This window comes from Notolabrus celidotus, chromosome 1 (genome assembly GCF_009762535.1).
Source record: "Notolabrus celidotus isolate fNotCel1 chromosome 1, fNotCel1.pri, whole genome shotgun sequence".
NCBI lineage: Eukaryota > Metazoa > Chordata > Actinopteri > Labriformes > Labridae > Notolabrus > Notolabrus celidotus.
In genome coordinates, this window is record NC_048272.1 from 24116605 (window position 1) to 24142953 (window position 26349).

The following is a 26349-nucleotide window of genomic DNA, read 5'->3' on the forward strand; positions in this document are numbered from 1 at the left end:
GTTGTGGGGGACATTAGGAGCCATGTTGAAGTCTATGTAACTTATCTGTTGAACTCAACACAGGGACTAATATCAGTTTACCATGTCATATCTGAATTTCTCTGAGTTTATTCATTGGTTCAAATGTTTATATATTTTTACTGTTATTCACTTTTGTAAAATTTTTCTCCCTGAAGAGAGAGGAGATGTTTGGAGCGAAGAGGAGATGGAAGGATAATGAGTGTGAACTATTCCATGTGGTGGTGAATTTCAAAACATGTATGTGGTTTTAAATGGCGATCATAGTAAGTATGGTGATGGATTTATTTATTTTCCTGTGGTTCAACTAAAACCTTCCTTGACGTTTTCTGTGTATAAAAGAGAGGCGAAGAAGGGAGGGAAGAGGAAGTGGGAGGTCATCATGAGGGTAATCTCATGGGTAAACATCCGTTTTGAATAATTATTATTACAGCATCAGAGAGACACTGTTGGCTGATTCACTCTTACTTTTTTGTTCTATATAGATTCAAAGACTTTTTGCAATTGTCTGTATTTTGTGTTTTTTAATAGAGAGAGTAAACAACTGAAGAAGATATAAATAGAAGAAAATGAGAAGAACTTAATGAATGGAGAGGAAAAAGTATTGAAAATGGCAATCCGGGGCGCTGGTGGCCTAGCGGTCTAAGCGCCCCACATACAGAGGTTACAGTCCTCGTCGCAGGGATTGCCGGTTTGATTCCCTTCGATTCCATGTCTTCCCCCACTCTCTACTCCCCACATTTCCTGTCTCTCTTCAGCTGTACTATCAAATAAAGGCAAAAAGGCCAAAAATATAACTTGAACAAAAAAGAAAAGAAAATGGCAATCCAAGGCAAGTTTATTTATAAAGCACCATTCATACAAAGAGCAATTCAAAGTGCTTTACAGAGTCAAAAACAAAAAACAGAACAGGAACAATCAACAAAAACACACAGCAAACACTTCGAACATTAAAATTGTATATGTGGCCAGTTATGTTTGATCTACTCTCTCTCTCTCTCTCTCTCTCTCTCTCTCTGTGTACTTATGTAACTTAATGTACATAGTAAATAGTGTTGGGTCTTATTATTTATTTAAATTAGGAGGGATTATTACAAATAATCATCCCCCTTCACTGCTCTGAAGTCCAAAGCTTGATTGAAGGCAACTGGACTGGTAGAAATTCTTGACCAGTCCAGTTGCCTTCAATCAAGCTTTGGATTACCATGACCTGGATGACTGAGATCCTTCACAGATATATTGAAAATGGCTGTACCCGTGTTTTTTTTTTAACTTCCTGTAGCATTAAGTGTGAAAGATTTAAAAATGTGTAGCAGGCATCAATTTTAAAGCCCTGATGGTTGATTTTGTTGCTTTGGTTATTGCCACTTTGGGGTAAAAGAACACATCTTAAAGTAGAAACTTTTTGCCAGAGGAAAAGTTCCACTCCTTCTTTTCCTAAAGAGGTGGTTAAAACAGGAAACCTGACGTGAGCTCATGTAGTAATCTGAGTACTTATCCCTCAACACTCCCCCCATGCCCCCTCCGGATGGGCAGTGTTTTAGTCCAGGATTAAAAAAGCTGGCTCACCCCTGCCCACATAACCCAGCCAAGGTCTGGCAAATGGGGTAGGTGAGGCTGTGAAAGATCCTTCAGTGGCATCCTATTGTATGCCTGACACCCAAACATCACAGCATAGCATCCCTCACATCGCATCATCACAGCACTAAAATAAGACAGAGGCTTTGTCTTTCTAAAGTCCTCTGTTTCAGTAGCCAAACTATTTAACATGCACACACACACACATCCTCTTTGTGTGTATCCGAGTGCACATGCATCAGTAGACGGACAATGCCACACGTGCTTTGGATGAATCTCTGGAGGATTTCAGAGGACCACCAACCGCACATCTACTGTTCTTAAGCACACACATTCACTACCTAACATGGACTCACAGGACTAGCTGGTGTAACCATGTGCTTCAGCAGTAATCTGATGATCCAGCATCACTCACAGGAATATCCCCATCATTATACAATGTCTGAACTGCTTTAACTGCTACTGAATGTGTTTTCTCTTCATAAAGAGTTGAAAGAGTCAGAAACAAAAGGCAGGGGTGTACCTGTTTTTGCAAACTTTTATTAGACGAACATCCACAAACCTAACAAATGGATAGTTTCTATGAATTTAAAGGAAATGGTTCTGAGTATACAAAAGGTGAGCATAATAATTTAAACAGTCTTGGTGAGTGTGGGAAATGACTGGATAATGCAGGAAAGGAACAAAACAGCTCACTTTGTTGGCACTGTTGATGCTCTGTTATCTGTTGCCCATATTTGGGGCCTATAAGATTAAAATGTGACTTGACCCTCACCAACATCTTATGTCCTTTAGTTTCAAGTCATCTACAGGCAATAGACAGGCGTTTAATTTCATGAACATGTAGTGTACAAGGTTTACTCCTGATCCTTTTCCTCTCCATGGGTAATGACGTGAACCAAGTTCTTGTAGTCCAGGTTCCCTGCCACATCTGGAGGGAAGGCAGCGAACATCTGCTCCATCTGACCAAGAGAGAAAAAAAGCATCCTTTCAGAGATTGAGTGCACAATCAAAACAAAAAAATATCTCTCTATGCACAAAAAGCTGGGGCGATGACTCAGTGAGGAAGGTTTTTTGTTTTTTTTTAACGTGAGTAATCATCATGATGGTGTTCATCTGCTTTGGCTTTCGGATCCACTCCCCATGCACACAAAGGCAAATCACACATAATAATGATAATTCGTGTAAAAGGACTAAATTGTACCTCTTCAGGGGAGAATCGGTCTGCTTGTGTTGTGAGCATCTGTGTCACACTGAGCGGGAAAGAAAGAAAAAAACACTTCATGATATAACAAAGTCTGTGTTTACACCAGAAGGAAATGTGCAGGTCATAATGGCCCCACAGTTATTGTGGACTTGTACTGGGTGAATGATGCAGAAAGGCTAGGTTATGAATAGTGAGTGACAGCTCAGAGAATACTTCTTGAAGTTAATTTGCATACTGAGGTGGCGTGATGAGTGCAGTCTGCTGAGTTACTTACTAGTCCTTCCTCAGCACACCTTTCCCCTCAGGGTCGAAGACTTTAAACGCGTTGAGGATCGTTTCCTCTGGATCAGCACCTAGACACATTGAAACAGAACATACAGTTCTCCACATAGATCTTCATTAATACTTAATGTGCTGCTGTCACATGTTCACTCTTTACCTTTCAGCTTCTCACCAAACATGGTGAGGAAGACAGTGAAGTTGATCGGGCCAGGAGCCTCTTTTAGCATCTCATCAATCTCCTCCTGTTTCACATTCAGGCGTCCTATGGAAAGAACATTTGACATAAATGCAAGAAAGTAAGAAAGGAGTAAATAAATAATACAATATTCAAGAAGATAAATTAATTTCAGTTGCTGCACATTAAGGAAAATGCAGGTTTATGACAGTTGTTGATCAAGCGGGTTCAGTTTCATTTGCCGCCTCAATAAAGGCAGCAAGAACTAACCAATATGGATGTCAACAAACCTAAAGCAGCAAAAGTGTCCCTCAGATCATTCTTGTCGATGAAGCCATCTCTGTTCTGGTCCATGATAGTAAAGGCCTGAGAACAAAGCAAAGGCTCAATGAATTGTTCATCTTTAAAAAGCTATATTTGCAAAACCATAGCGTTAAAGTCTGATCACTTTCACACACTTTCCTCTTAAATATTTTGTGTTCCTTCTCTCTAGGTGAACACAGTTAAGTATTTATAACCTGTGAGCCCCAGGGGTTTAGCCCGGCATCCAGGGCATGTCCAGCAGTTTATCTGCAGCCTAATCACTGCTGACACAGTCTGGATGTCTGGGCACTACTGACTGTCATACCAGCATACCACAAGCCTCACTGCTGCCAATCCATGGTCAGGAAAAAAGACAGGTGGGCATATTCTGACCATGAACAATGGAAATGGAAAGACAAAGGAGCCAACAGAGGGAAGAAGGGAGAAAGAACTTTGTATATTTTAGAAAGAGAAATCTCAGGTTAAAATACTCTACTTGATGAGCTGACATGCATATCCATGAATCCCATGCACACAAATTTTTATGTCAGTCAGAGCCAAATTTAAATGAGACAAATCATTATCATTTGAGCAGCTTTCACCTCTTTAAATTCCTGGATCTGAGCCTGCTCAAACATGGAGAAGACATTGGAGTTGGCTCCCTCTGCCGTTCTCTTCTTGGCTTTCTTGGGGGACTTTGGCATGAAGATGGGAGGAGAGGATAGACAAAAACGGCATGCAAGTTAAGGTTAAGCTCCATGTCTGTAACATTAATAAAAGAGATTTGTGGCTTAACAGCAGTCAAGTATTTAAGTCTATCAATTAATATTAATTCAATTTTATGCCTTGATGATCTAAATCTGAAAAAAACAAGTTGACTGTCTGAGCCACATGAAGGCAGTGACAGTTAAGGAAGCATTCAATGTAGCATGTACTCAGACATATTCAGTGCAATGTTTAGCTTCTTTTCATCAGTATCTTTTCCCCTTTACTTAGTACCTGGCATATCCTTCAAAGAAAAAGTGGAATCTTTGTTAAGACATATTAAACATCTGTATTTTTGGATTATATGAGTATACAGGTTAATATAACTTTTGCTTAAAAGTTCTGCAATATGCATCCTTGCACAAATGGTGACTTACCATGGCTGAGCAGCTGTGGGGTTCAGACCAACAATGATGCCAGTGAACAATGGGGAGATTGTGGGTATCCTTTTGTAGTCCCAACCCTCAGTTCCACTGGATGATATTTATAAACTATGTCCTCTTTAGGAAGTGACAGGTAAATGATGCTCCACACTACACACAGTGTGACACGCTCACAAAGAAAATCTCACACACACACACACGCACACACACACCCTCTGTAGTAGCCAGTGGCCCTGTGTTGTCATGATCGACATGGGGCAAAGAGATTGGAATAACTGGTTTAGAATATCAAGAGCAGACTGAAGGTTAAAGCTCTTAATCCCTTTAAACTGCCCTCTGTCCACAGACCACTGTCTTTAACCGTAAAAACTACAACAGGACCTAACTCTAGGAAAGTCCTTCTACAAAGGCAAGACAAAAAGTCTAATGTTCGTTTTTTTGCTTTGATATTTTGGGTGAAACAGCCAGCTGTGTTTAAAAAAAAATCCACCAACACAAACACAACCTGCATGTTTATATTACATAGATACTGTTCGCGGGACAATTTGACCCAGCAATCAAAGTGGAGGCTAAAAGGGGTCAGAAGTGTCAAATACTAAATGTTTCTTTGCAACTGTGTGACATATTTCACCCCAATCAATTTCCAATGTACATAAATAAAGGTCTAACATGATTTTTCATAAAAAAGTGAGTTATCCTCATTGAACTGTGATCTGAGAGAATTAAAGAACACCATTGCACTAAATATTGATTTAAATGATTAGTAATGGCGTTAATAATGAGGTTTTAAAAATGTAAAGTGGGACTTTTTTAGGGTTCTGACAGTTTTGAATTATTAAATATGCTAGTTGACTCAGGAAGAGTATTGCTGTCCCTAAGAAATGAACATAACAGGAGGGTTAAGACACCATCTAAAATGATGTGTAGTTGTTTTGTTGATACCTTTAACCTTGAACATTTAGTTTGGGATTTAGATTTGATGATGCAGTCCCAACTTTGGGAATAAATATGGTCTAAACTTTGTCCTCACTGTGTAAGGCAACATACATGCCTAGTGAAAACTGAAAACAAGGACACGTTCACCCTTATTAATGCATAGGTTCAATTTGAAATAAAAATGTTAAGACTTTTGAAAATAGCTGAATAACTTGTGTATTTAACGTTCTAAGACCAAATTTAAAAGTTTGAAATACTGAATCCTGGGACTTTTTAGTTTCCATCCTCAGTTGTCCCCTTATCACCTTTAACCTCTAATTCAAAATGCTGATCTGTGTACATCATTTGTTGTCCATCATGTCTCGTTTCCTCGCTGGAGACATGAGGAGATAGTGAAGGAAATCACCAGCCCGTTGAGTTTTTATTTATTGACCTGTCAGGACTGTGTTACCACCAGCCTTAGTCACATTTCCCACATGCTTCTTTATGATTGGCGCCAGCGTTCCTTTTGCCTGCCAGATCGTAGTATAGTATGGCACAGCATGTATAGTACACACTATCACACTATCTATTTGACCTTATAAACCCTTCAAAGTAATACACTTGCTAACATCTTCTCCAATAAACCCACGTTGTCTTCTCCTCTGCAATAGCTGTCATGGTGTATTCTTCCCATTAAACAGATTATCACAGCATCATGTAAACTCTCTGATTTCTTAACGTGAAAAAAATAATTAAATGAAGGATTAAATGGAGGATACAGGGCAAGGAAGGAGTTGCACCGTAGGAGGTCGATGCAATGGTGTTGAGCTTTTAAGCGCTTGTGAAACTAAGCTTGGTGTCAACAGCAGAAGGTGCGACATACTCAAGTGTAACTCTGCTGACAGTGAACACGTCCTTACAATGTGCTATGTCCCTTCTCCATTAACAAGTCATCCTATATCAGCAGGTCAAGAAAAGTGACAGTCTGTGAAAATGAGCCCAATGGGCCGGGGTTAGGAGGTGAGACAAGGATGGGTGGGTGGTCTATATAAAGAGAGGCACTGAAAGCTCCTCTGCTCTCACTGACAAATAAAATGCTGTTGATGAACGAACAGCAGATGTCAGCGGTGTCATCTCACAGTGCCGTCGTGTGTACAAGGAGGTCAGAATTAGAAGAGTTATTGTTGAGCGAACAGAGCAGAGGCTATTGTTGAAAACTCTTCTCCCTCAGCTCCTCCCAGCTTGCTGCAGCTACCGTGACTGGAATGGCAGGCCATCGTCGCATCGGCTCAGCCCAGGGATCAGACGCCTAAAAATAGACTAACGGCCTCAAACACAATGGACATGGACAAATGGTCAGAAATGGCCCCAAGTGTGAGCAGTGAGGAGGAACACATGGGGGGGAAAGGCTTTAAATATGAGCATATTAATCTTGTTCGAGCAATTTAGAATCACTAATGGCTTAAAGGTAGCATCATAGGCAAACACAAGGAGGAGAAGTGAAAGACAATGGTTATAATATTTAATATTCTGTGACAAAATCTCTACAGGGAACGCTAATAAAACATTTGTTAGCAGACATCAATATCATATCCAGCGTTACAGCATTATGATTCAGGATCATGTGAAAAGAAACACAAGTTTAAAAGAATAAAAAATTAAGTTAATGGATGGAAACCCCTCTTGAAAAGAAAGGCATGAAGACTAGTGGACAACTTGTGCAATCTGTAGCACTGAGTGCTTTCTGTTGACCAATATAAATCTGTTGTATCTTCTGGGCTTAAATACATTCAGGAAGATATTTATACCAAAAATAAACCCGAGTTGACCAAAGAGTGGGGGAAAAAACCTTCCTATTGAGAGTCCTACTGTTTGTAGGCACACTGGGCATGTTAAAGTCTGGCATCTCATCTTTAATCAGTGAGAAATACTATCAAAAATCACTGGAATTTTGTATTTCCTTAGACAGGATTATGTCAGATAAAGGCATGTTGACAGTGAAAGTTGGACTATATTTGGACTGAGTTTAGTGTCTATAGGTTGGGCCGGCTGTTTAACATGCCAAGAGTGCTTCAGTAAAAGAAAGAGTAATTATAATCAGATGAACTTCCTGTGCAAGTCTGTAATGGTTCAAAGAAAGGAGATGTTATTCACGTGCTTCGCTGTTAAACTGTGGAATAAAAATAGAACCCCAATGAGGCTGAAGCAGAAGACAACACTCCATTTCATTTCAGGTATACATATCCATGCCATTTACGAATCAGGAATAAAAACAAAGATTATTTTATCTTCACCTTGCACAATTTTGGGTTATATACAATATAAGGGACATGGTACAAAAAGAAATGCTCAAGTACTATGTGTAAGCTTCAACCATGATCGTTTTTTTTTCTTCTCCTGTCATATACTTCAGCACTTGGGTTTTTGCCTTTGACAAATGGAAGTGCATACACAAGTTGGATCCAGATACAATCACTCACTTGATAAAGAATGTTTGGACATGTTAAAAGAATACTCATCGGACATTCAAGAGGACACGTAATCACTTTTTTTCTTTAACAAAAATAGACATGGCTTATCCAGCCTTGAAATTCCTTCTCAATATATATAAAATTATGTCTTGTCTATTTACAGTCAGATAACGTTCTGAAGGATTAGAAACTCCTGCTGAGGATAGTGGGTAGTGCAGTTTTTTTAGTGTCGGCCTATCCCAGGGCAGACAATCATTGGATGTGTGGTTCTACAGGGCAGAGAGGGCTTGTGTGTTTGAATCTTTTGAATTTATTTGTGCTCCATCCAGGTCCAGTCACCTTAAGTGAGCGCAGAGATCAGCAGAGGATGATTGTAATTAGCTGGTAATGATTGTGTGTTGACACATCAGCTCGGGGCTGGAGACAGAAATGCTTTAAGATGAGTAGACCTCTCCTGGCCTAATCTGAAGCTACTGTGGACAGAGCATGAAAGGAGCCAGCTGTACTAATACTATTTTAAGTGAACCTCTGCCATTTCCACTATTGACTAACTTTGTAAATACTTAGGCATTGACTTGAAAGGTGAAATTGCTACGGCTGTGCTTATCTTGGTCACTAGTGTCTGGAGTTATCTTAAAACTAGCAAAACCCACTGAGGACAGCTAAAGTTGAGATGTCAGATCTAATGTTTTGTTTTTGAAGAACAGAATAAATTGATTTATTGATCCCTTCTACATCCACTAATACATCGCGAAATCCCTGCTCAGAAAGTCGTGAAATATGGCATTTTTTTTACCTTTATTGACTCGGGTTTGTTTATTGAGAAAAATAACCTGACTTTAATGACATCAATTTATTTCTCTCTTTCTCTTTTGTGACTGCTACAGTTGTTTCCTCTGTGGATTTTTCAGCTTAGATGTCCGACAAAACTGATGTGTGGCAGTGTTTTGTCATGAGTTGGTGACATTCTCACTGGATTTTCTGCTCTGTCTTTTTTCCCTTTTCCATGATGTGACTCTGCTTGCCTTCAAACTGATGACTGATCCCAAACCTGGAGGATGGAGAAAAAAAACAGAGGGTCAGATCGAAACAAGCACATGCATGGACAAGCAGTTTGAATGTAAAAAAAAAAAAAAAAAAAAAGGTGTTAATTGAAAATTAGAGCTAAAACACACAATAAATGTCACAGAAACAGAAGTAAACTTTCAGCTAAATGCTTCTATCAGTGTGCTCACATGCATACAGTGACAATGCTTATCATTCTGATGTGAGCAGGAAAACCAGCTGAGTTTATTTTGTCACTGTGTCAGCATTTGCTGACTAGAACTAACACAAAATACAGCTGAGAATGAAAAAAGAAAACAACTACTTTAGCATGTTAACTAAAGTATCAGAAAAGGGGAAATTTGCCTGAATATCCACATTTGAATCAATCCACTACTGTAGCAGTATCATGTCAAAAGAAGTAATCCTCTAGTGAACATTGATGTACAACAAAAACAAAAGATCTGAAAGAGTTGAGACCTTGTTGACAGGGTTTATGGGCGTGCGACCAGAGCCAGTATGGAGTCTTTGGCGCTCCTCGTATCGTCCGGGGGACCTCTCCCTGTGATACTCCATCATCCGGCCAGGAGAACGGTCCATGCGAGGGTCTGCCATGGCCCTCCCCGGGGAGCGATCTAACCGCGGGTCAGCCATGGCTCTCCCTGGAGACCCCACTATCCGACTCTCCAGCATCCTCCCAGGAGATTTCTCTCTCTCTAGTGGACGGCTTGGGGACTTGTCCCGTCGGAACTCTGTGCGAGCCTCTCGGTAGCGGTGAGGTGTGCCGGGGTCTCCATGGGCCATGGGATTGGCCGCCAGCCTTTTAGAGATGTGCTCGTTGTAGGAGGGAGGCCCACGCTTGTTGGGGCTGTTAGGAAGGAACCGAGGAACAAACACGGGCAGGGAGCAACCATCAGTGGGAGAATGGTTTTTAAAATCGGGATGTGGGCTTCGCTCGGCACTGCCAGGTCAATTGACAGATGTGGTAAGTATTATGGATACACAATAAAGCTTATTTTATAATCTGTAGCTCATAGCTATCCAGGTTTAAGAGATACTTACTAATCTATTTAATTTGAAGGTTCAGAAGCTAAGAATAAATAAATAGATAAATAAAATGAAAAATTAGGCTTTTATCGGCTTGCAAAGGCAATTTTCAGAAAGATCATTGAGAGTTTTAAGGCTCTGTTTTAAGTGAAATTTAAGATAAAAGAGACCAGTCTTAGAGAAAAAAGCAGAAGGTTTATTTTTATTTAACAATGTCCTCTCTACATTTAACAGGAGTTGTTAAAAATTTGAATTTCAGAAACATTTTTCAGGATCTGTTACAGATAAAAAAGGAACTCTTCCTCCTGCAAAAGGCAGAATGAAGGTGTTACTCTGCTGTTTAATTCAAACATAAAGACAATAGTGTCTTACCACCTTCACCTGTGGATGTTGACCTGAGCCAAGCAGTGCCTGCTAATCCCACTCACCCTTCAAAAAAACACCAGTGAACATGCAGTAAAAGAGTGCAGCGTGCTTTAAATGCTCCATTTCTCAGTCTCAGGATTAAAGGGAAGACAGTCCGAAAACATTTGAATGAAACTGTAAGATCTCCAGTCGACTGAGTTATTATGTAGAAAGCTTTGCCTGGTCTCTTGTATTCAATGGTGAAAATGTGAAGATTAATGTCAATGACAAGAGTGAATAGGGTTTATTTAGACCATTGAGTTATCCATTGCTAGTAACGGTTTCTACCCTAGAATCGGACTTTTCATTTAGATGGTGTAAATGTTTCAAAAAAGTAATTTCCAAATCAATACTTTGTGTCATATGATTTATTTCTTATGCAAATAGCTTGGTAATAATGTGTGCTATGTGAGTTGTTATATAAAGAACTAGAGATAGACCGATATGTTTTTTTCAGGGCCGATACAGATTATTAGTAGTCAAGGAGGCCGATAACCCATATTTGGAGCCGATATTCATTTGAAGTAAAAGGGAAAATACTGTCGTCAAAATTTTGAATAATACAAACTCCAACACTTAACTTCATTTAAATGCCTTTAAGCACATGTTTATTAAACAGCTTTTCAGATTTGCAACATGTTAAAGGTTTTTTTTTTATCTTAGACAATAGACATCTTTGTTTTAAAATTCTAACAAAAAGTACAGGGAGCTCCCAGGCTCAGCAGTATGTCTTATAAAGTTAAATGAAAACTTAATCAAATAAATAGCTCCCTAAAGTTTTCTACAGTAAATAAAGTTTTACAAAATGTCAATATAACTGAAATGTTAATATTTCACTTATCTTTGTTTTATGGGGATATTTCAGTGTTTTTGAGGTAGGGTTATGAGTTTTAAATCACTAGTAATTGTAGGGGCCACAACGGATGCTGCTCAGCTCGTCCCCTGCAATGAGAAACTGCAGGGAGAAATGGAACGCAAGCTAGGCTACGGTCATTTCTGCCACGTGATTTAACAATTTTTTTTACAACCCGAGCACTCACTGCGGTTTAGGTGTATGCTCTACTTGGAGTTATCTGGTGCAGCTGCATCAGAGCCAAAATAACCCAGTTTTAAATTGATCTCTTATCGGCCGTCGGGTTTTTAAAAAAGGCTGATGCCGATATGAGTCAAAATCCCGAATATCGGCGCTGATAATCGGTCTATCCCTATAAAGTACCAGCTTCATGTCAGAGTAACACACCCTGTTGGGTTTTATGGGGATGTTTTGTATATTTGTATTTATGGACTTGAGAGTCTTGAATATCTTGTGAGACAGACACAACATGTCAGTACTAAAAACTTGTTGAGGTTCAACACCCAGCCTCTGATCATGATTTAAAAAAATGAGCAAAATAGACAAGGCACTGTACATCTTTAACTGTGACACAGTTTTAAGAGAAAATACAAGTGTGAATCTAGCTGTAACTAAAATTGTGTAAGTAAAGAGTGACTGTGCAAGTAACAGTTATGACCTGAAGCAGGTGTTTGCTCTTACCTGCGTCCAGAGCCGTTCCGCTGCAGGTCTCCTACACCTTCCTGGCTCTGGACCAGATTCCCTTTGCAGCAAATGACTCGCAGTTTATTCTGGTAGGAAGAGGCCAGGTAGATGGCCCCAGAGGAGATGGCTGGGCCAAGGTAGCGTGGGTTGGGGATATCCAGGTGTGCATATGAGTGTGGCCTGACACAAATAAAGACACAAATATTTTACTCAGATTCTGGAAGATGCTTCTGACGGGCTGAATTTACAGTTTAATTGCTGCCATATGAAATGTAACTGTGTAAAGGTATACAACATGATGATACAGTTTCATGAGGAAATAAGCAGAAGGGATTCTTACCCCAGAGCAGCATGTCCCTGGATCTCAATAACATCCAGAGAGTTGAAGTAGGTCACAAACAGGTAAGGCTCTCTATAGGCTGAAAGAACAGAAGTTATGTTATTTAATTAACCATATATTGACCGATTAAAGCTGGGGTTGGTAGTCAGATTTAGAGACACTTTTTGTTATAGTGGTAAAAATTATCTTTATGTCCTGATGGCAATCAATACATAATGTGTTCTTAAAAAGAGTGAAAAAAAGCTGCTATCTACAGCCGGAGTAAACCTGGGAAAACACCAACCAAATCACCGCCTTTAGGGTCCAATTTTTTAAACAAATCAAATCCCACCCTGCCGTTCTGCCCGCCTCCTGCGCGTACATTTCCCCAGCATGCACTCCCCGTCTGCTGCCTCTGCTTCCCCTGACTCTATTTACTGCCCCTCTCGCTCGACCTCGAGCCTGTCCCCTCTGACCCGATGAGGTGCTTTGCTCAGGACTGTAGTCCGGATCAGAGTCTAAAAAGTTCTCACCACGGGGCTCTGAGAAAGAATTAATGACATTTAGTAAGTCCTACAGAAAATGTATATGTATTGTAGCGTACCTCTGGACGCTGTAGGGATGATGAGCCGATTTGTGAACACGTTGATCTTTAATAATCGGTCACTGTCGGCAGTGATCACTCCAACTAACAAAGCAACAAACAATGTTTGAATGAATGAAGAACTTCTCCTGCCTGTCTCTCCTCTCTCCTGCTCTCTGTGAGTTATGAGTACTAACAATAGCCATGTTTGTTTGTGTTTTTAACTTTCACAAGGACCGTTTTTGAATCAGTGACGATCATATGGTCGTGAATCAGCTGCCCTTTCTCATGTGAGTGGTGGGGGTCGTTTATGAGGAGTTCTCAGCGACTCCGAGGGGAGGGGGGAGGGGTTAGACAGAGTCCTGAGGAAATGCTACATTCAAATTCATGCTAGTTTTCCGTGACTACCAACCCCAGCTTTAAGATAAAACATTTAGTGATGAGAGATTTACGCCTACCAAATGAAAGAGGCAGACGGCTCCATTTGATATCATCACTTCTACTCCTGCGGCCATATGCATCCACAAACACACCAAACTCTGCAACAAAACGTTAACAACATTGTGAGAAATGTGTCACACCAGCCACTATTAGAATAAATGCACATTTTCCTTGTTAGATATTTAGCTCCTCTGCTTTTCCCTGCTGGTACATCTGTGTATACACCTAGCGGAATGCACAAGATTACTGTATGTTCATGCCCACATGTGCAGAAAAGGATCCGTTTTACCATGGAAACAGAGTAGGTATTCATCTTTTTGTGGAGCCGTGGTGACCTGGATGATGGATATGGGGAAGCTGTGGGAGGACGCGGCAAAGACAGCTGAAGCTAACGTCACGTCGTTTTTATCCAGAAACTCTGTGAAGAGAAATCAAATCAGCATCAGTGAGCTCACTCAGGTGAGAATGTTGAAACTTGACAGCCACATAAAGTGGAATGTGTAAACTTGCTTAGAGCACCATCTGGCAGACGATATTTATTCCTTTAAAAAGTCATAATAATAAGATTTATGTGCTGAAGCCGACTACCAATAGATCACAGCAACGGTTGACCTACCTTCCAGCACATACTGCTTCATCTCAATCTCATAGAACTTGTTGGTGCCGATGATGATACTGTAGCCAGTGAAGTGAATGCAGCTGCAGGGCTCTGATGTCTCAATCTCCTGAGAATACCAAAAAGGTTAACAATTACCTCGCTCTCCTTTCTCTCTGGAGATAAACAGAACATCCTCTTTGCAACAAAACACAGCCTTTTCTTCACGACACTATCTTCTATACGTCCATCTTTAAGGTTTCACTCACCTTTCTGATGCAGAACTTGTTCAGGCTTTCATTGTGTCGCAGAATTGTTATCTTGTTAGGCATAGCAGCACAGATACAGATGCCGTTGTCTATCTGTAAAGAAAGAACAAGACTGCAATCAGCACGGCAGTAAATACCCGCAATCAGACAGCACACCACTTTGCTACTGGTTTTATAGTCAGCTCATTAACTCTGATTCTATTCAGAAAGCCTTTTAACTGTTTAAGTAACAGAAACATAACACACCTTTCCCGAGGAAAAGAGGTGGCATCCTTTGACTGCCTCAAAGATAAAGGGGTTGAGGTCAGGTGGAGCAGGGAGATGGGACTGTGACAAAGACTGTTTAATCTTCTTGATCTCGACCAGACACAAGGCCCTATCCTCCCCTGTAGGACACAGCAAACACAAATCAGAAACGCAAGCTAGTTCTTATTTATTTTGAGTCTTTATACGTATCATTTCTACTACTCTGAGGTCTCAAAGTGCTCAAAACATTGACATGATCCTCAAAGTATTATATGATTGATTAGGGCTGTATACATCATATAGGAGTGTATCAGTCAAATACTGTCTCACTGACCAGTGATCATCAGCAGCTTATCGAGGTCCTTCAAGATTTGGATCTGGAAAACGGAAGTCAGGCCAGGGATATGTGTCAAAGAGTTCTTTATGACGTTGAGAGCATACAGACCCTCCTCAGAGCCGACCAAGACGATCTGGGGGAAAGAAGAAAGTGGAAAGTGAAACATTGGAAACTCATTTATGTTTCTGTTGATGGTTTTTGACCTTGTACCTGGTCAGTGAGAGGCAGAGTGCAGTTGATGTCCAGACGGTCATCACCTTCCAGCTTCAGCAGAGAATTACCCAGAAGTTTCTGTGAAACAAGAAGCAGAGAGAGGGAACACAGGACAAAGGGAGGAGGCGGGTTAGGCAGATCTTTTCACAAATCAGTTAGTTGCTTCAAAAAAAAAAAAAAAAAGCCAATCGCTCACCAGATGACAGCTAGCTGCTACTAACTCAAACAGAGTTTTCTCAAATTTGACAATCCATCCTTCACCAATATGATACACTAAAAACATGTGTAACTGAAAAAACGTTTTTTTTTTTAATTTTTTTTTATTATTATTCTATTGCAAATCAAAGAGCTAGTTAACATGGCTGAGGCTTTGACCATTGTATTTGCTACATTATGAAATGGACCAATTGGGTGATGGGACTAAACATGCCATAAGTACATATCAAATAGAAAGTAGACCACTACACTATATCCAAATAGGTTTTTGAACTGATGATTTGTGTCCCTCCATTACAGTGAAATAAAACTTGAATGTAATAATGTTCTGGCATTATTGTAGTTCAAACAACTCGGTAACTGTTTAGAGCCATACATTCAATTCCCCAAAAGATGGGATGCTGTGTAAAATGTGAATTTCATTGTTTGCAAATCATTGAAACACTATTTTTAAATGAGCAACGACAAAATCATTTAAATCAAGATTTAGTGCAATGGTGTTCTTTAATACTCACTCATTTTTCATGTGTGTTCATGATTGGGGTGATATATGTCACACAGTTGCAAAAAAAACCAATTTTTTTTGACACTTCTGACCCCTTTTAGCCTCCACTTTGACTGCTGGGTCATGTTGACCCACGAACAGTATCTTCTATGTCATTTAACATGCAGGGGGGTTGCAAATATGTTAAATGAACTACATTTATTTATGTTGATTACGCTAATTAATCCAAGCAGAAGAAGTTTCATACCAAAAAATACTTTTAACATTTTTTAAATATTTTTTAAACTTTGAAATGGGTCAATCTGACCCGGAAAATAACAGGAGGGTTTAAAAAACTGATATCTGCAGTGAAAACCACTGCACAGGCTCAAAATCACATCTGAAAATCATTGTCTAAGAACACAGTTTTGCCACTGCATCATCAAATGCAAAGACAAAAGCATAAACAGACCCAGAAAAGCCAGGCAACTTCTCTAGGCCTAAGCCCTTTTAAGATGGACTGCAGTGAAGTGGAAAACTGGCCTTTGGTCCGCCATAAAAAAAATTGGACACCCTTTTTGGAAATGATGGACCCCACATCCTCCGCTATGAAGAGGAGAGCTTATCATCTGCACACAGTTCAAAAGCCAGAATCAATGATGGTATGGCGATACAAGAGTGCCCATGGCATGGGTAGCATACACATCTGAGAAAGCACCATTAATGCTGAACACTATATACAACATATTGGAGCAACACATGCTGTCATCCTGATGCCTTTTACAGAGAAGACCTTGCATATTTCAGCAAGACAAAGCAAAACCACACATTCTGCACACATTACAACAGCTTGGCTCTGTAGAAGAAGAGTCCAGGTGCTAAACTGGCCTACCACCAGTTCTGACTTGTGACCCATTAAAAGGTTGGTAAATCATTAAACAAAAAAAATACAGCCCTGAACTGTTGAGCAGCTGAAATACATATATGAGGCAAAAATGGAACATTTCATTTAGAAACTCCAAAAACCCCGACCCCTGTGTTGTTAAAAGAAGAGATTATGCAAAACAATGATAAACATGATCCTGTCCCAACTCTTTTGAAACATATTGCTGGTATTGAATTTAAAATGAGCATATATTTATTTATAAAACAAAAACAAAAAAATCTGTTTCAACATTTGATTGGTTGTCTTTGCACTTAAAAAACAAAATAAAAGTAAAGTTTAAATGATTTGCAAACCATCCAATTCAGTTTTTAATCACATTTTGAAGTGTCCCAACTTTTGGAGAATTGGGAGATCACACGTATTCCTTTATTTTACTGCTACTATCCAGAAAACAACACTGGGGCTTCAAACCATTTGTATCAGGCAGTTTTTATTTTCAAGAGCCAAGCCTTTCAGCGGTCTGTCAGGCACATGAACAGGTAGCTACTAACCCACTGTGTTGTAGTTAATCCGTTTATATTTATTTGTTGTACATTGTAACACTGTAGAGTAGTTATTCTGATATTGATAAAAGAAATGCCTCTGACTCTGACTTAGCCATGGTATCAGGTATTGGTGAGTTACAAGTCATTCACTTCACTTTCAGGAAGGGCTACAACTTGAGCTGATAATGATGTTAGTTCTGCTTGTCTTTGGGTTTCAAACTTGTTTTTAGGTTTGCATTCTTTTAGTGCCAGGACATCATATCCCATCTATACAGGGTTGTTAATTTTTCTCCTTTGAAGAGATCTTCCAAATACCCAAATCAAGGTATTGCATCACACCATTTGTACTATGGAGAAAAAGTGACCCTCAGACATCAATCCCATTGCACAAGTTTGGGACAAATTGAAGCTTGTGAAAAGCCGTCTCAAAAGTGAGGTGCATTGTTCCGCATAATAAGGGATGTGAAAAGCGGTTCCATTTTCCAGTTGGGTGGCCTAGTACCTTTGAGCTAGAAATTAAAAACTCAAAATTTGAAATACACAAGTCATAAAACTAACTTGGCAGGGATAACATTTAATAAGTGCTAAGCTGCAGTAATGAGAAAATATATCCCAGTTTTTCAAGAGTTATTTATCTCAGGGTATGAGGACCTGCTTGAAAAGTAGCAATAAACACATAAAAACACAAACAGCAGAAACCTGCCTACTCAAGTGAAGCTCAGATTTCTAAAGGAGCCTGTACATGTGTCTGCAGTATTTCAGTAAAGGGGGATACAGCAGTCCATGGCTTTTGCAGGATCATGCAAGAGGCAGCATATGACACAAGGCCAGAGGTGCACAGCAGTTCCTTTCCACATCCATGCACCATGAACTTATGATTATCAGTATTTGCTGTAAATGATGAGCCTGTTTGATCACTGATGTTTCACAGAAGTTACTTCCATGAAATATTTGGAGTATCTCAGCCTGTGACTGTGTTGACCTGCACTGAACCACATCACATCTGTGTTGTTAGCCTGGATGTGTACAGCCACTGCATGCTCAGTCGGGCGGTCGACTGAAGGCCAAAGCATTCATGCAGCTACTTACTGTACCTGAACCAGAGGGGAAAGGTTCTTCTGTCTTTTAGAAACACCTGCCTATAATATGATCCACACCACCAAGTTGAATGGAGATACAAACGCACACAGTATAGTCACATCAACAAAGATGATGACAACACACAGATAGGAGACATATATGACGAGAACATGCAGAGAGAGAGAAAGAAGAGGGAGGGAGAGAAAAAGAAGTGAAAGCACTGGCTGATGTTTAATGGAGGCATTCAATATATTTGGCCTATTTACACACCAAACATTACAGCCACCCTTGGATAAAGCTATTATTCGAAATGCGCATAGCAAGTGTTTTTGCCTTGTATAAGTAGACACTGGGCTGTCTGCCTTACACTTCTGATAGACAATATCTTTTTTTTTTACATAATCAAACCTGACACAAGCAGAAAAATATAATATCAAATAACATACAGCACTTACAGCATCAGCATCCACTTTGTCTCTTGAGCCTCGGCTACCGGCCACCACGGACTCAAGAACAGCCACCCAGCGCTGCTTGTCAGGGAAGCTGGGAGCCATGAAGTAGATGGACTGGCCTGGCCAGCAGGTGGTGTGGGGATGTGACTCCAGCTTTAACACATACGGGATGTCTGTGGACACACACACACCGACAGAGGAATTTGTTGGCCGTATTGCTCACAGCTTAATTTCACAGCTGAGTAGAACTGTCAACATTTTGTTGTATTTTGAGGTCCAAAGTGGAGATGGGATATGTGGATCCAATTTGAAATATGTGGAGAGGATGATACTCTCAAAGTTGGACAATAGGCTGAGTGTAGCGGGATTAGGTGGTATTGATCCAGTACCTGACTTGGCGGTGTTGATGAGCTCGGAGGCTCCGACAGCTCCGTGAACGGTAACCTCTCCATCAGGCAGACAGAGCTCAAACTCATCCTCAGCTTTTAAACAGTCTAGAAGAAAAACACCAAAGCTGTTTTATTGAATACTGCTGCATTTATGACATATAATACAGAGAACACTTATCAAGGAATTAACTAGCAATGTTAATACAATTCACACCTTCCCTGGGCTCAGAATCATAGATGGATACTTTGGTTCCATCTAGCACCACATACTTCCTCTCCCAGCCCTGCTGTCCACGCTTTCCATTCCTGTGTGAGCAAACAAACAAATGCACACTTCTGTCAGAGCTTGGAAAAACTCATGCTGTGTATGATCAATATGGTCATAGGGGCTGAGGTCAAAGGCTACCTTGGCTGCTTCATCCATCCCTCCAAGCGAACATGCCCACTGGCCTCTTTGACCTGCAGTGCAGGAGAGTTTGCTTTTTCCCTGCAAAGAGCTTCTGAGAAGTGAGTGGCATACTCAGCAGGTAGACCACAGGTGGCAGGGAGACATGGTGAGCATTTAGGGTGACACAAGGTGTTGCACTCTAAAAAAAAGAAAGACAATGGGGTTAAAAAAATAGCTGGTGCTGTTTTTTTTTTTTTTTTTTTAAATGGTACTTTTAATGCATAGTAATTCTGTTAATACTGGATGATTTGGAAATGATTTGAAATGGCATGTTTTTCATTTCCAGACTCATGACAGTGGGAATTATAATGGCAGCCAAAACAAGGCAAATCTGATTCCACCATATGAGGGAGACTAATGTGCTGGCTGCATGACAAGGACTATTTTTTGTATTTTTGTTAAGGCTGGCCAATAAATGTGTCCTTTGAAATGTCTTCACTTTTAGTGCTCCCAGCCAGAGTACAGCCTACAAACCTAGACAAGTGGCCGCCTGACGTCCAAAATGCACAGTGTCCAGGCAAACGGCACACTTGGCAGCCCTCATGTTGAGGCCCACGGTGAAGCGATGAGGGATGTTGTGATGCATTCTCTCCTTTACACGACGTCCGAACTCTGCAGTGCAAAAAGGGAAAGAAGAAGTGGGCAGGGGCAATAGTTAAAAGAAAGAAATATGTCAACATGATGGCGGATTAAATCCCTTCAGTCAGCCACAAGTCCATAAGATCCATTTTGAAGCAGCATGGGGCAATTTGAGTAATGGATGGATTCTTTTTAAGTCCAATTATAAGGCAATGCATGAGTCTACTATACCGTCAGTGCGAATCAGTTTATGCATGCCAGTGACTATGGGATATATTTGTGTGAAAAGCCACCAGCCCAACCATATTAAATCTAAACAGCGCTTCCAGGAACCTCCAAGCATGACCTTTCAGAGTAAGAGTCTTTGGTAAATTTGCAGTTTGTCTTACAAGACAATAGGACAGATGCACAGTCTGAAATGGGCACGAGTATTTACCGCAAAACATGCATGTAAATGAGCTCATGCATGTTCAAAGACACTTTGTGATGACTGCTAACTTACTTTCAAAGGTGACCCTCCTCTTTTCTGTGAGGAGCAAGAGGAAAGAGACAGAAAGGAGAGAGCAGTCTAACAACAGCTACATGAAACAAAAGGCACATGGACAGTAGGAGGCCTGAATCACAAAGCAAGTTGAACTTCATCAAAAACACCTGTTTCTGACCTAAACCACTTACAGGTCTCTGCTGTAGTTAAATAGTTTATGTTTTCACTTTCTTGTGAAACTGGAGGATCAGTCTGGAAACGTTATTCCATTTTCTTAACAGTGTTCATTTATATTCAAAATAAACAGTTTTCCAAATCTCATTTAATCCCCCGAATCTGCTACCTGTTATATTTCATGTTTCAACTCTACAGAAAAGGTACTGTTGCTTTGCAACGCAGGAAAGCCTGGATTAAAACCAATGTAACCTTCCTAATCCACTATTCTCACTTTGTGATACTGGCCTTGGCAGGATTACAATGTTAGCTGGATAAATTCACAGTGAATACAACTTGAAACTGTGTCTTTTTTAATGTTCATGTCCCTGGTTTGAATTTCAGGTTTAAGATGTACAGAGTAAAGTTATCCACTGCTATTTAACCTCATAATCCTGCTGCAGGAGACAGGCCATAGAAAGAACACACACATAAACAAACACACAGACAAAAAGTGAACAGTCTATTTGTGTTGACACTGACAGTATAAGGGTGAACACTTATGCCGGAGAACATTTTACAGCTTTGAATAAGAACTTTTGGTTCGATCGAGGCTGGAGCACTGAGTCCTCCCATGTGTTAATTCATTTTTCTGTGTGTGACTCACCTTCAGGGGTGGAGGTCTCCTTGCAGCGGGTGGAGGGGTTCAGCAGGCTACTGGGGTTGGGTTGATGTTCTGGGGATTTGACAATAGCCGACATGAGGATTTGATGTCGAGCCTGAGCTGGTGTGGAAGGAGCCACGTGTTCCTGGGCTTTGAAATGAGCCGCTGTATCAAACAAATAAAACAACCATATATTGGATCAGTGCTGCCATTAAGCTGGAAATATCTGGCTCCACGACCAAAAAAACTAATAGATTCTGAAATGAATCTCATAGGACCTGGCTGGTTTAGGTAATTGAGCAAGATGCTGCCATGGCAACAATGACAAAGATGTCTGGGAAACGATAGGGGAGGAGGCACAATGCAGGATTTCCTAAGCTGACTTAGGTTGTTTCTTATATCAGATGGCAGATCATGCTTTATGGTGTTATGAGTTTTGAAGACAAATATAATTACTAGAGTTCTATCGTCACCACGGTATGCAGTGTGGTTGGAGAAGAGCTTTATCCTTCCTCTGTGTAAGGTAGTGTCATGTGATTCTTTGCTGCCAAAGAAAGCTATAGGATATGAAGACTGACCCTTATTAACGCTAGGACCCACCTTCTTCTCTGAGAGATCGCAGCTCTATCCTCATCTTTTGCAGGGCCTCTTCCAGCTCTGCACACCTCGAGCGCTCCTTCTCCAGAGCCAGTTTCATGTCACCATACTGCATGGGGACAGCGGGCTGCACCTGTGGACCCAGTGCCCCATTGGTGGTCGTGCCTACATCCTCTCGACGGCGCCCGAATATACCCTGCTAAAAAGAGAGAAAAAATACACTTTCACATTTTTGATACAAGCTTATTTAAGTCTAAAAGGACTTAATGCTGTTATAACATTTTTCTAGACCTTTTTCTTCTTGGTGGGCTGGTCCATTTTAGCCTGAAGAAAGTCAATGAGTTTGGTCTGCTGAGAGATGGTCCCCTCCATCTTCACCTTCTCATGGGAGTACACAGCCTTCAGGAAGGAAAACAGACTATCAGAGAAGGAAAAACAACTTTTAAAGAATTCCCTGTGTGGAGAGAGGCATCCCTTTATCCTTGTGGTCCCCCTGGGACACTTTAATACTTGCCAACATGAGTTGCATTGTTGTAATATCTCATCTGGACTTTCCCTTCCAAGAGAAAACCAATTTCATCTAGTTCCAAAAGAATTGCATTGAGCACCTGTATGTTCTCCAGCTGGTACTCCAGATCGGTGCGCTCAGTCTTGAGCATGTCTGTCTGGTCCAGGGCGTCCTGCAGGCCTTGGGTCAGACGGAATATGTGGCTCTTCTGGAGGTCCATCTGCTGCTGCAGCTTCCCTTGCTATTGGAAGAACAGAGATTTAAATGAGGTCTCTGAAATGGTGACAATCAGACAACTTTCAATTTGGAAGATAATATAATTAGCTTAAGAAAAGGAGGACCAATCATGTGTCTAAAACAGGGAACCATTTTAACTATTTAAAGCCATGTATTTGGACCCCTATGGGTCATTTCAACATAAACACTGAGCCAAAATGCTCTCCTTTGTTTCATGTGCGAGCTCTTGGGGACAAGTTGTAGTTCACTCTCTACCTCCTCCATCAGCCTCTGTTTCAGCTCTCTCTCTGTCTCCAGTTTCTGCTGTAAGCTGCGGGCGTTCATCTCCAGCATGGCGTGCTTTTTCTCCAGATCATTGAGCTGTAAGACCATGTTAGGGCATTTGTAATTACACGCAAACATTATGGATTTTGTCTCTCAGAAATAAAACAAATATTTGTTGCTACACAGCTGGATTATAGTTATAGACAGATAGAGGGATTAAACTAAGGTCAAAATTACTCACTACACCATTACTTGATTTGTAACTCACAGTGTCAGACAGACTTTCAGCCTTCAGTCTCTGCTCCTTCAAGGCTTGCTGTAAGGCCACTATTTCAGCTTTGTGCTCTTTGACTGCTAGTTCCACCGCCTGGCGGGACTCAGTGCTGCGCTGGTCTGCACGGAGCCTGTAACCAGATTTATAACAGGTCTCACAATAAATATACATTTATGTGTATACGTAAAATTAAGCAATGCAGTCATTTTGACACAGTGTAAGTAAATTCCATTGTTCATGTTTGCTTTTTACCTGTTCTGCTTCTCATTGTCCAATATTCTCTGCAGGTCTCTGGTGCGTCTCTCAGCTTGGCTTTTTTCATCCTCCAGGGCACCTCTCCAAGCCTCCCACTGCCTCTCCTTCTCCAGTAGCTCGTCATTTAGGGACTCCAGCTCCACCACCTGCTCCTCCAGCATGCTGCATGTTGTCTTCAGTGTCTCAATGTTCTTGGTTAAAAAAATGAAAATAACATCTTACACAGCTTTTCATGATTTTCGTGTTTCTCTGCATGTCTTTAATATCAGTATTATACAGGCTTCAACTCTAACTCTGTGATATAATGCCTAAACATAAGGATACGTTAGTTTAAACAAAGCATGTGACCTGTTAAAACAAAAACAGATATTTACAACATCTTTAACTTTTAACAAAATCTATGAACATGCAGCACTGCAGGTCATTTAGGTTCAAGGATTTGGACCATGTGTGTATGTGTTACCTGTTTCTGGTTGTTGAGGTGCATCTCCCGGTCAGCCACCTCCCTCCTCATCCTGTCTACCTCCTGGCTGAGCTGCATCTGGTCCTCCCTCTCATCAGACGCTTCATCGAGCTGCTTGGACAGGTAGAAGTTCTGGCGGTTCAACTCGGCATTCTCCTGACTCAGCTGTGTGAGCTGCTCCTCTAGGTCAGTGATCACCTGAGGCAACACCAGCAGGTGGAGGGAGGTGTTAGTCTTGCATATGGCACTTAACAGATATTTATTCAAGTAATTCGCAGTTTAAAAATGCCACTAATTTATGCTTACACGGATGGTGAACCTCCAAACCCTATCAGTTAGAAAGATATGTTTTTATGTAGGAAAATGGAAAAACAAAAAAACAAAAACTAACAAAAAAACCTCTGAGGCGTTTTATTTGAAAATTAAAAGTGGGGGTTTGTTGACCATTTTGCGTTAATATATTTCCCATCTACATGTAGTTGTACAAAGCCCAATGCAGAGGATCTTTGCTCATGATCTAGTATGCTACATTGCTACGTCAGAATAAACTAACAGAGATTAACATGAAACAACATCGATTCAAACATCTCACTTTGATTTGTTTCTTCTGCTGCTGACAGCAGAGACAAAAAGCTTTGGCAGCACTTACTGAGCAACTGTCTCTCAAGGCATCAAACTTGCGCTGAATTTCGTCTCTGTGATTCTGTGAGAAACAAGAGCAAATGAAGAGCAAAACCACAACTACAACTACTACATGAAAAGATCAAGAACAGTGCCTGCAGCATTATTAAAATCAGAGTGCAAAGAATCACAAACTCTCTTTTCCACTGTGTGGATAGTACAGATTGTCTCCATCTAAATATATGTTTTCTAAATGTAAACATGCACCTGTGTTTCTTTGAGTGACTGCTCTTATCTGTTTGTCTCACCCTAAGGGCGGTGATCTCCTCCTCAGCCTCAGCGGTGGTCTCCTCCAGCTCGGTCTTTGCTTGCTGCAGCTGGCTCTCCAGGGCAAGACGAGCAGCCTGCAGGCTGCTAATCTGGGACTCGCGCTCCTGCAGAGAGAGGGTCAACTCTGACACCTGTCTCTTGATCTCCAGCTTCTCCTCTTCATGTTCTAGGCCCATCTGTAGAGAAAAAAGGGACATGAATTAATGCTCTGTGCCTATCACAGAGTAAATCAGACCTGAAACAGATTGTGTTTGCATTTAATATTCAGCTTTTTTTTTTTACCTACTCAGAGTGCCAGATGGTAGGCGTTTTAAGAGATCAGGGTGATTCAGAATTTTGGAAAGAATCTAAATACTGGTTAAAAAATAAACATAGAGGGCTGATTGAAACAATCTGACCTACATCTCTCTGTTTTGCAAACATTGTAGGTATTAATTTGGAGGGGTTATTTTATAATTACAGGTAGGATATTTATACATCAAGACTTTTTGGTGATCTTTCTTAACTGCTGCAAATTTAGGACCAAAACAGCAAAATAATAAAGCAAAGCTGGAAAAGTATCCAAATAAAGTGAAGAAGCACAAGCCAAAAGGGCAGGATAACAAGAAAGCCCAAAGGGGGAATAATTAGAGGATGTTAGAAGACAAGAGTCAAACTTGTAGATATAGAAAGTGCAAAAATTGGACGGTACAGGAAGAAAAAACAAGAGCTCTGCTAATTGGATCTAAACTTTCATATATCCCTGGACCAAGAAATGAAATAATTTAAAACCTTTCCAAGCTTCTTTAAAAAGTACACGTGCACTCATTGCTTATAACGAGCCTAGTAACAGAGTAACGTGTAGATGTGACAGATTGTATAGTAGATCTAGTCTCAGGGAACATATTTTAATGTGGGGGAGCAAGGTGTGTGTTTGTATGAGAGGGTCGAGCAAGGCCAGCAATTAGTGTCAATCTGTGTATCACATCTCAGTGGGGATGCATGTGTGGAGGTAGAAACATGACATCGAGCCAGCAGGTTGCCTAATGGTAACATTGGCTCACAGTAGAGCTGGGAAGAGGGAGCTCTCAGGTAGGAAGAAGGTTGCATTGTAGTTCTAAATAACATCAAAACTTTTTTTTTTCTAAGAACAGGTTCATTCCCGAGGTGCCTAATGGATTCTGTGATGCTTTTATCAGCGGACGAAGAAACATTATGTACTTTTAAAACTCCAACTCTAATGCATTATCAAATATTTAGGAGTGAGTGTACAGCTGAAATAGGCAAAAAAATAAGCACTTTTCC

At 40.6% G+C, this 26349-nt stretch overlaps 2 protein-coding genes across 14 annotated transcripts in view; both read right to left on the reverse strand.

The window, feature by feature from the left end:
• Positions 1-2116: 2116 nt before the first annotated feature.
• On the reverse strand, positions 2117-4809 carry myl2a (myosin, light chain 2a, regulatory, cardiac, slow). 2 transcript variants are annotated; one of them, XM_034687771.1, is made up of 7 exons: positions 4706-4809; positions 4166-4258; positions 3551-3626; positions 3243-3347; positions 3078-3156; positions 2801-2849; positions 2117-2558 (listed from the first exon to the last, which is right to left on the reverse strand). In XM_034687771.1, exons 1-7 carry the CDS (start codon positions 4706-4708, stop codon positions 2454-2456), a joined length of 510 nt encoding a protein of 169 aa, XP_034543662.1. In that variant the 5' UTR covers positions 4709-4809; the 3' UTR covers positions 2117-2453. The 2 variants fall into 2 exon arrangements, with proteins under 2 accessions (XP_034543662.1, XP_034543654.1); XM_034687763.1 differs by lacking the exon at positions 4706-4809 and having other exon boundaries at positions 4166-4282.
• Positions 4810-7129: 2320 nt separating this feature from the next.
• The window catches only part of cita (citron rho-interacting serine/threonine kinase a), a 44972-nt gene continuing 25752 nt past the window's right edge, over positions 7130-26349 (reverse strand). For 2 of the 12 annotated variants that reach the window (XM_034680070.1, XM_034680062.1), the window contains exons 23-48: positions 25044-25241; positions 24764-24817; positions 24115-24312; positions 23649-23842; positions 23391-23526; positions 23114-23218; positions 22722-22862; positions 22405-22512; positions 22117-22309; positions 21520-21681; positions 20111-20248; positions 19595-19775; positions 19403-19494; positions 19189-19293; positions 18803-18972; positions 15134-15214; positions 14921-15056; positions 14587-14726; positions 14341-14433; positions 14093-14201; positions 13766-13894; positions 13494-13574; positions 12474-12552; positions 12131-12313; positions 9625-10012; positions 7130-9151 (exon numbers count right to left, since the gene is read on the reverse strand). In XM_034680070.1, the coding sequence (XP_034535961.1) occupies positions 9128-9151; positions 9625-10012; positions 12131-12313; positions 12474-12552; positions 13494-13574; positions 13766-13894; positions 14093-14201; positions 14341-14433; positions 14587-14726; positions 14921-15056; positions 15134-15214; positions 18803-18972; positions 19189-19293; positions 19403-19494; positions 19595-19775; positions 20111-20248; positions 21520-21681; positions 22117-22309; positions 22405-22512; positions 22722-22862; positions 23114-23218; positions 23391-23526; positions 23649-23842; positions 24115-24312; positions 24764-24817; positions 25044-25241 (3618 nt within the window). In that variant the 3' untranslated portion in view covers positions 7130-9127. Of the gene's footprint in view, positions 9152-9624; positions 10013-10366; positions 10497-12130; positions 12314-12473; positions 12553-13493; positions 13575-13765; positions 13895-14092; positions 14202-14340; positions 14434-14586; positions 14727-14920; positions 15057-15133; positions 15215-18793; positions 18973-19188; positions 19294-19402; positions 19495-19594; positions 19776-20110; positions 20249-21519; positions 21682-22116; positions 22313-22404; positions 22513-22721; positions 22863-23113; positions 23219-23390; positions 23527-23648; positions 23843-24114; positions 24325-24763; positions 24818-25043; positions 25242-26349 lie in introns of those variants that run through there. The other 10 variants (XM_034680028.1, XM_034680021.1, XM_034679999.1 and 7 more) reach the window with 7 other exon arrangements.

Excerpts from the sequence above, each read along its gene's own strand:
- myl2a (XM_034687763.1), bottom strand. The coding sequence starts at position 4,267 with ATGCCAAAGTCCCCCAAGAAAGCCAAGAAGAGAACGGCAGAGGGAGCC. Across the intron at positions 3,627-4,165 it reads AGATCCAGGAATTTAAAGAG|GCCTTTACTATCATGGACCA; the intron begins GTGAAAGCTGCT and ends CTTTGTTCTCAG. Across the intron at positions 3,348-3,550 it reads GGACACTTTTGCTGCTTTAG|GACGCCTGAATGTGAAACAG; the intron begins GTTTGTTGACAT and ends TTCTTTCCATAG.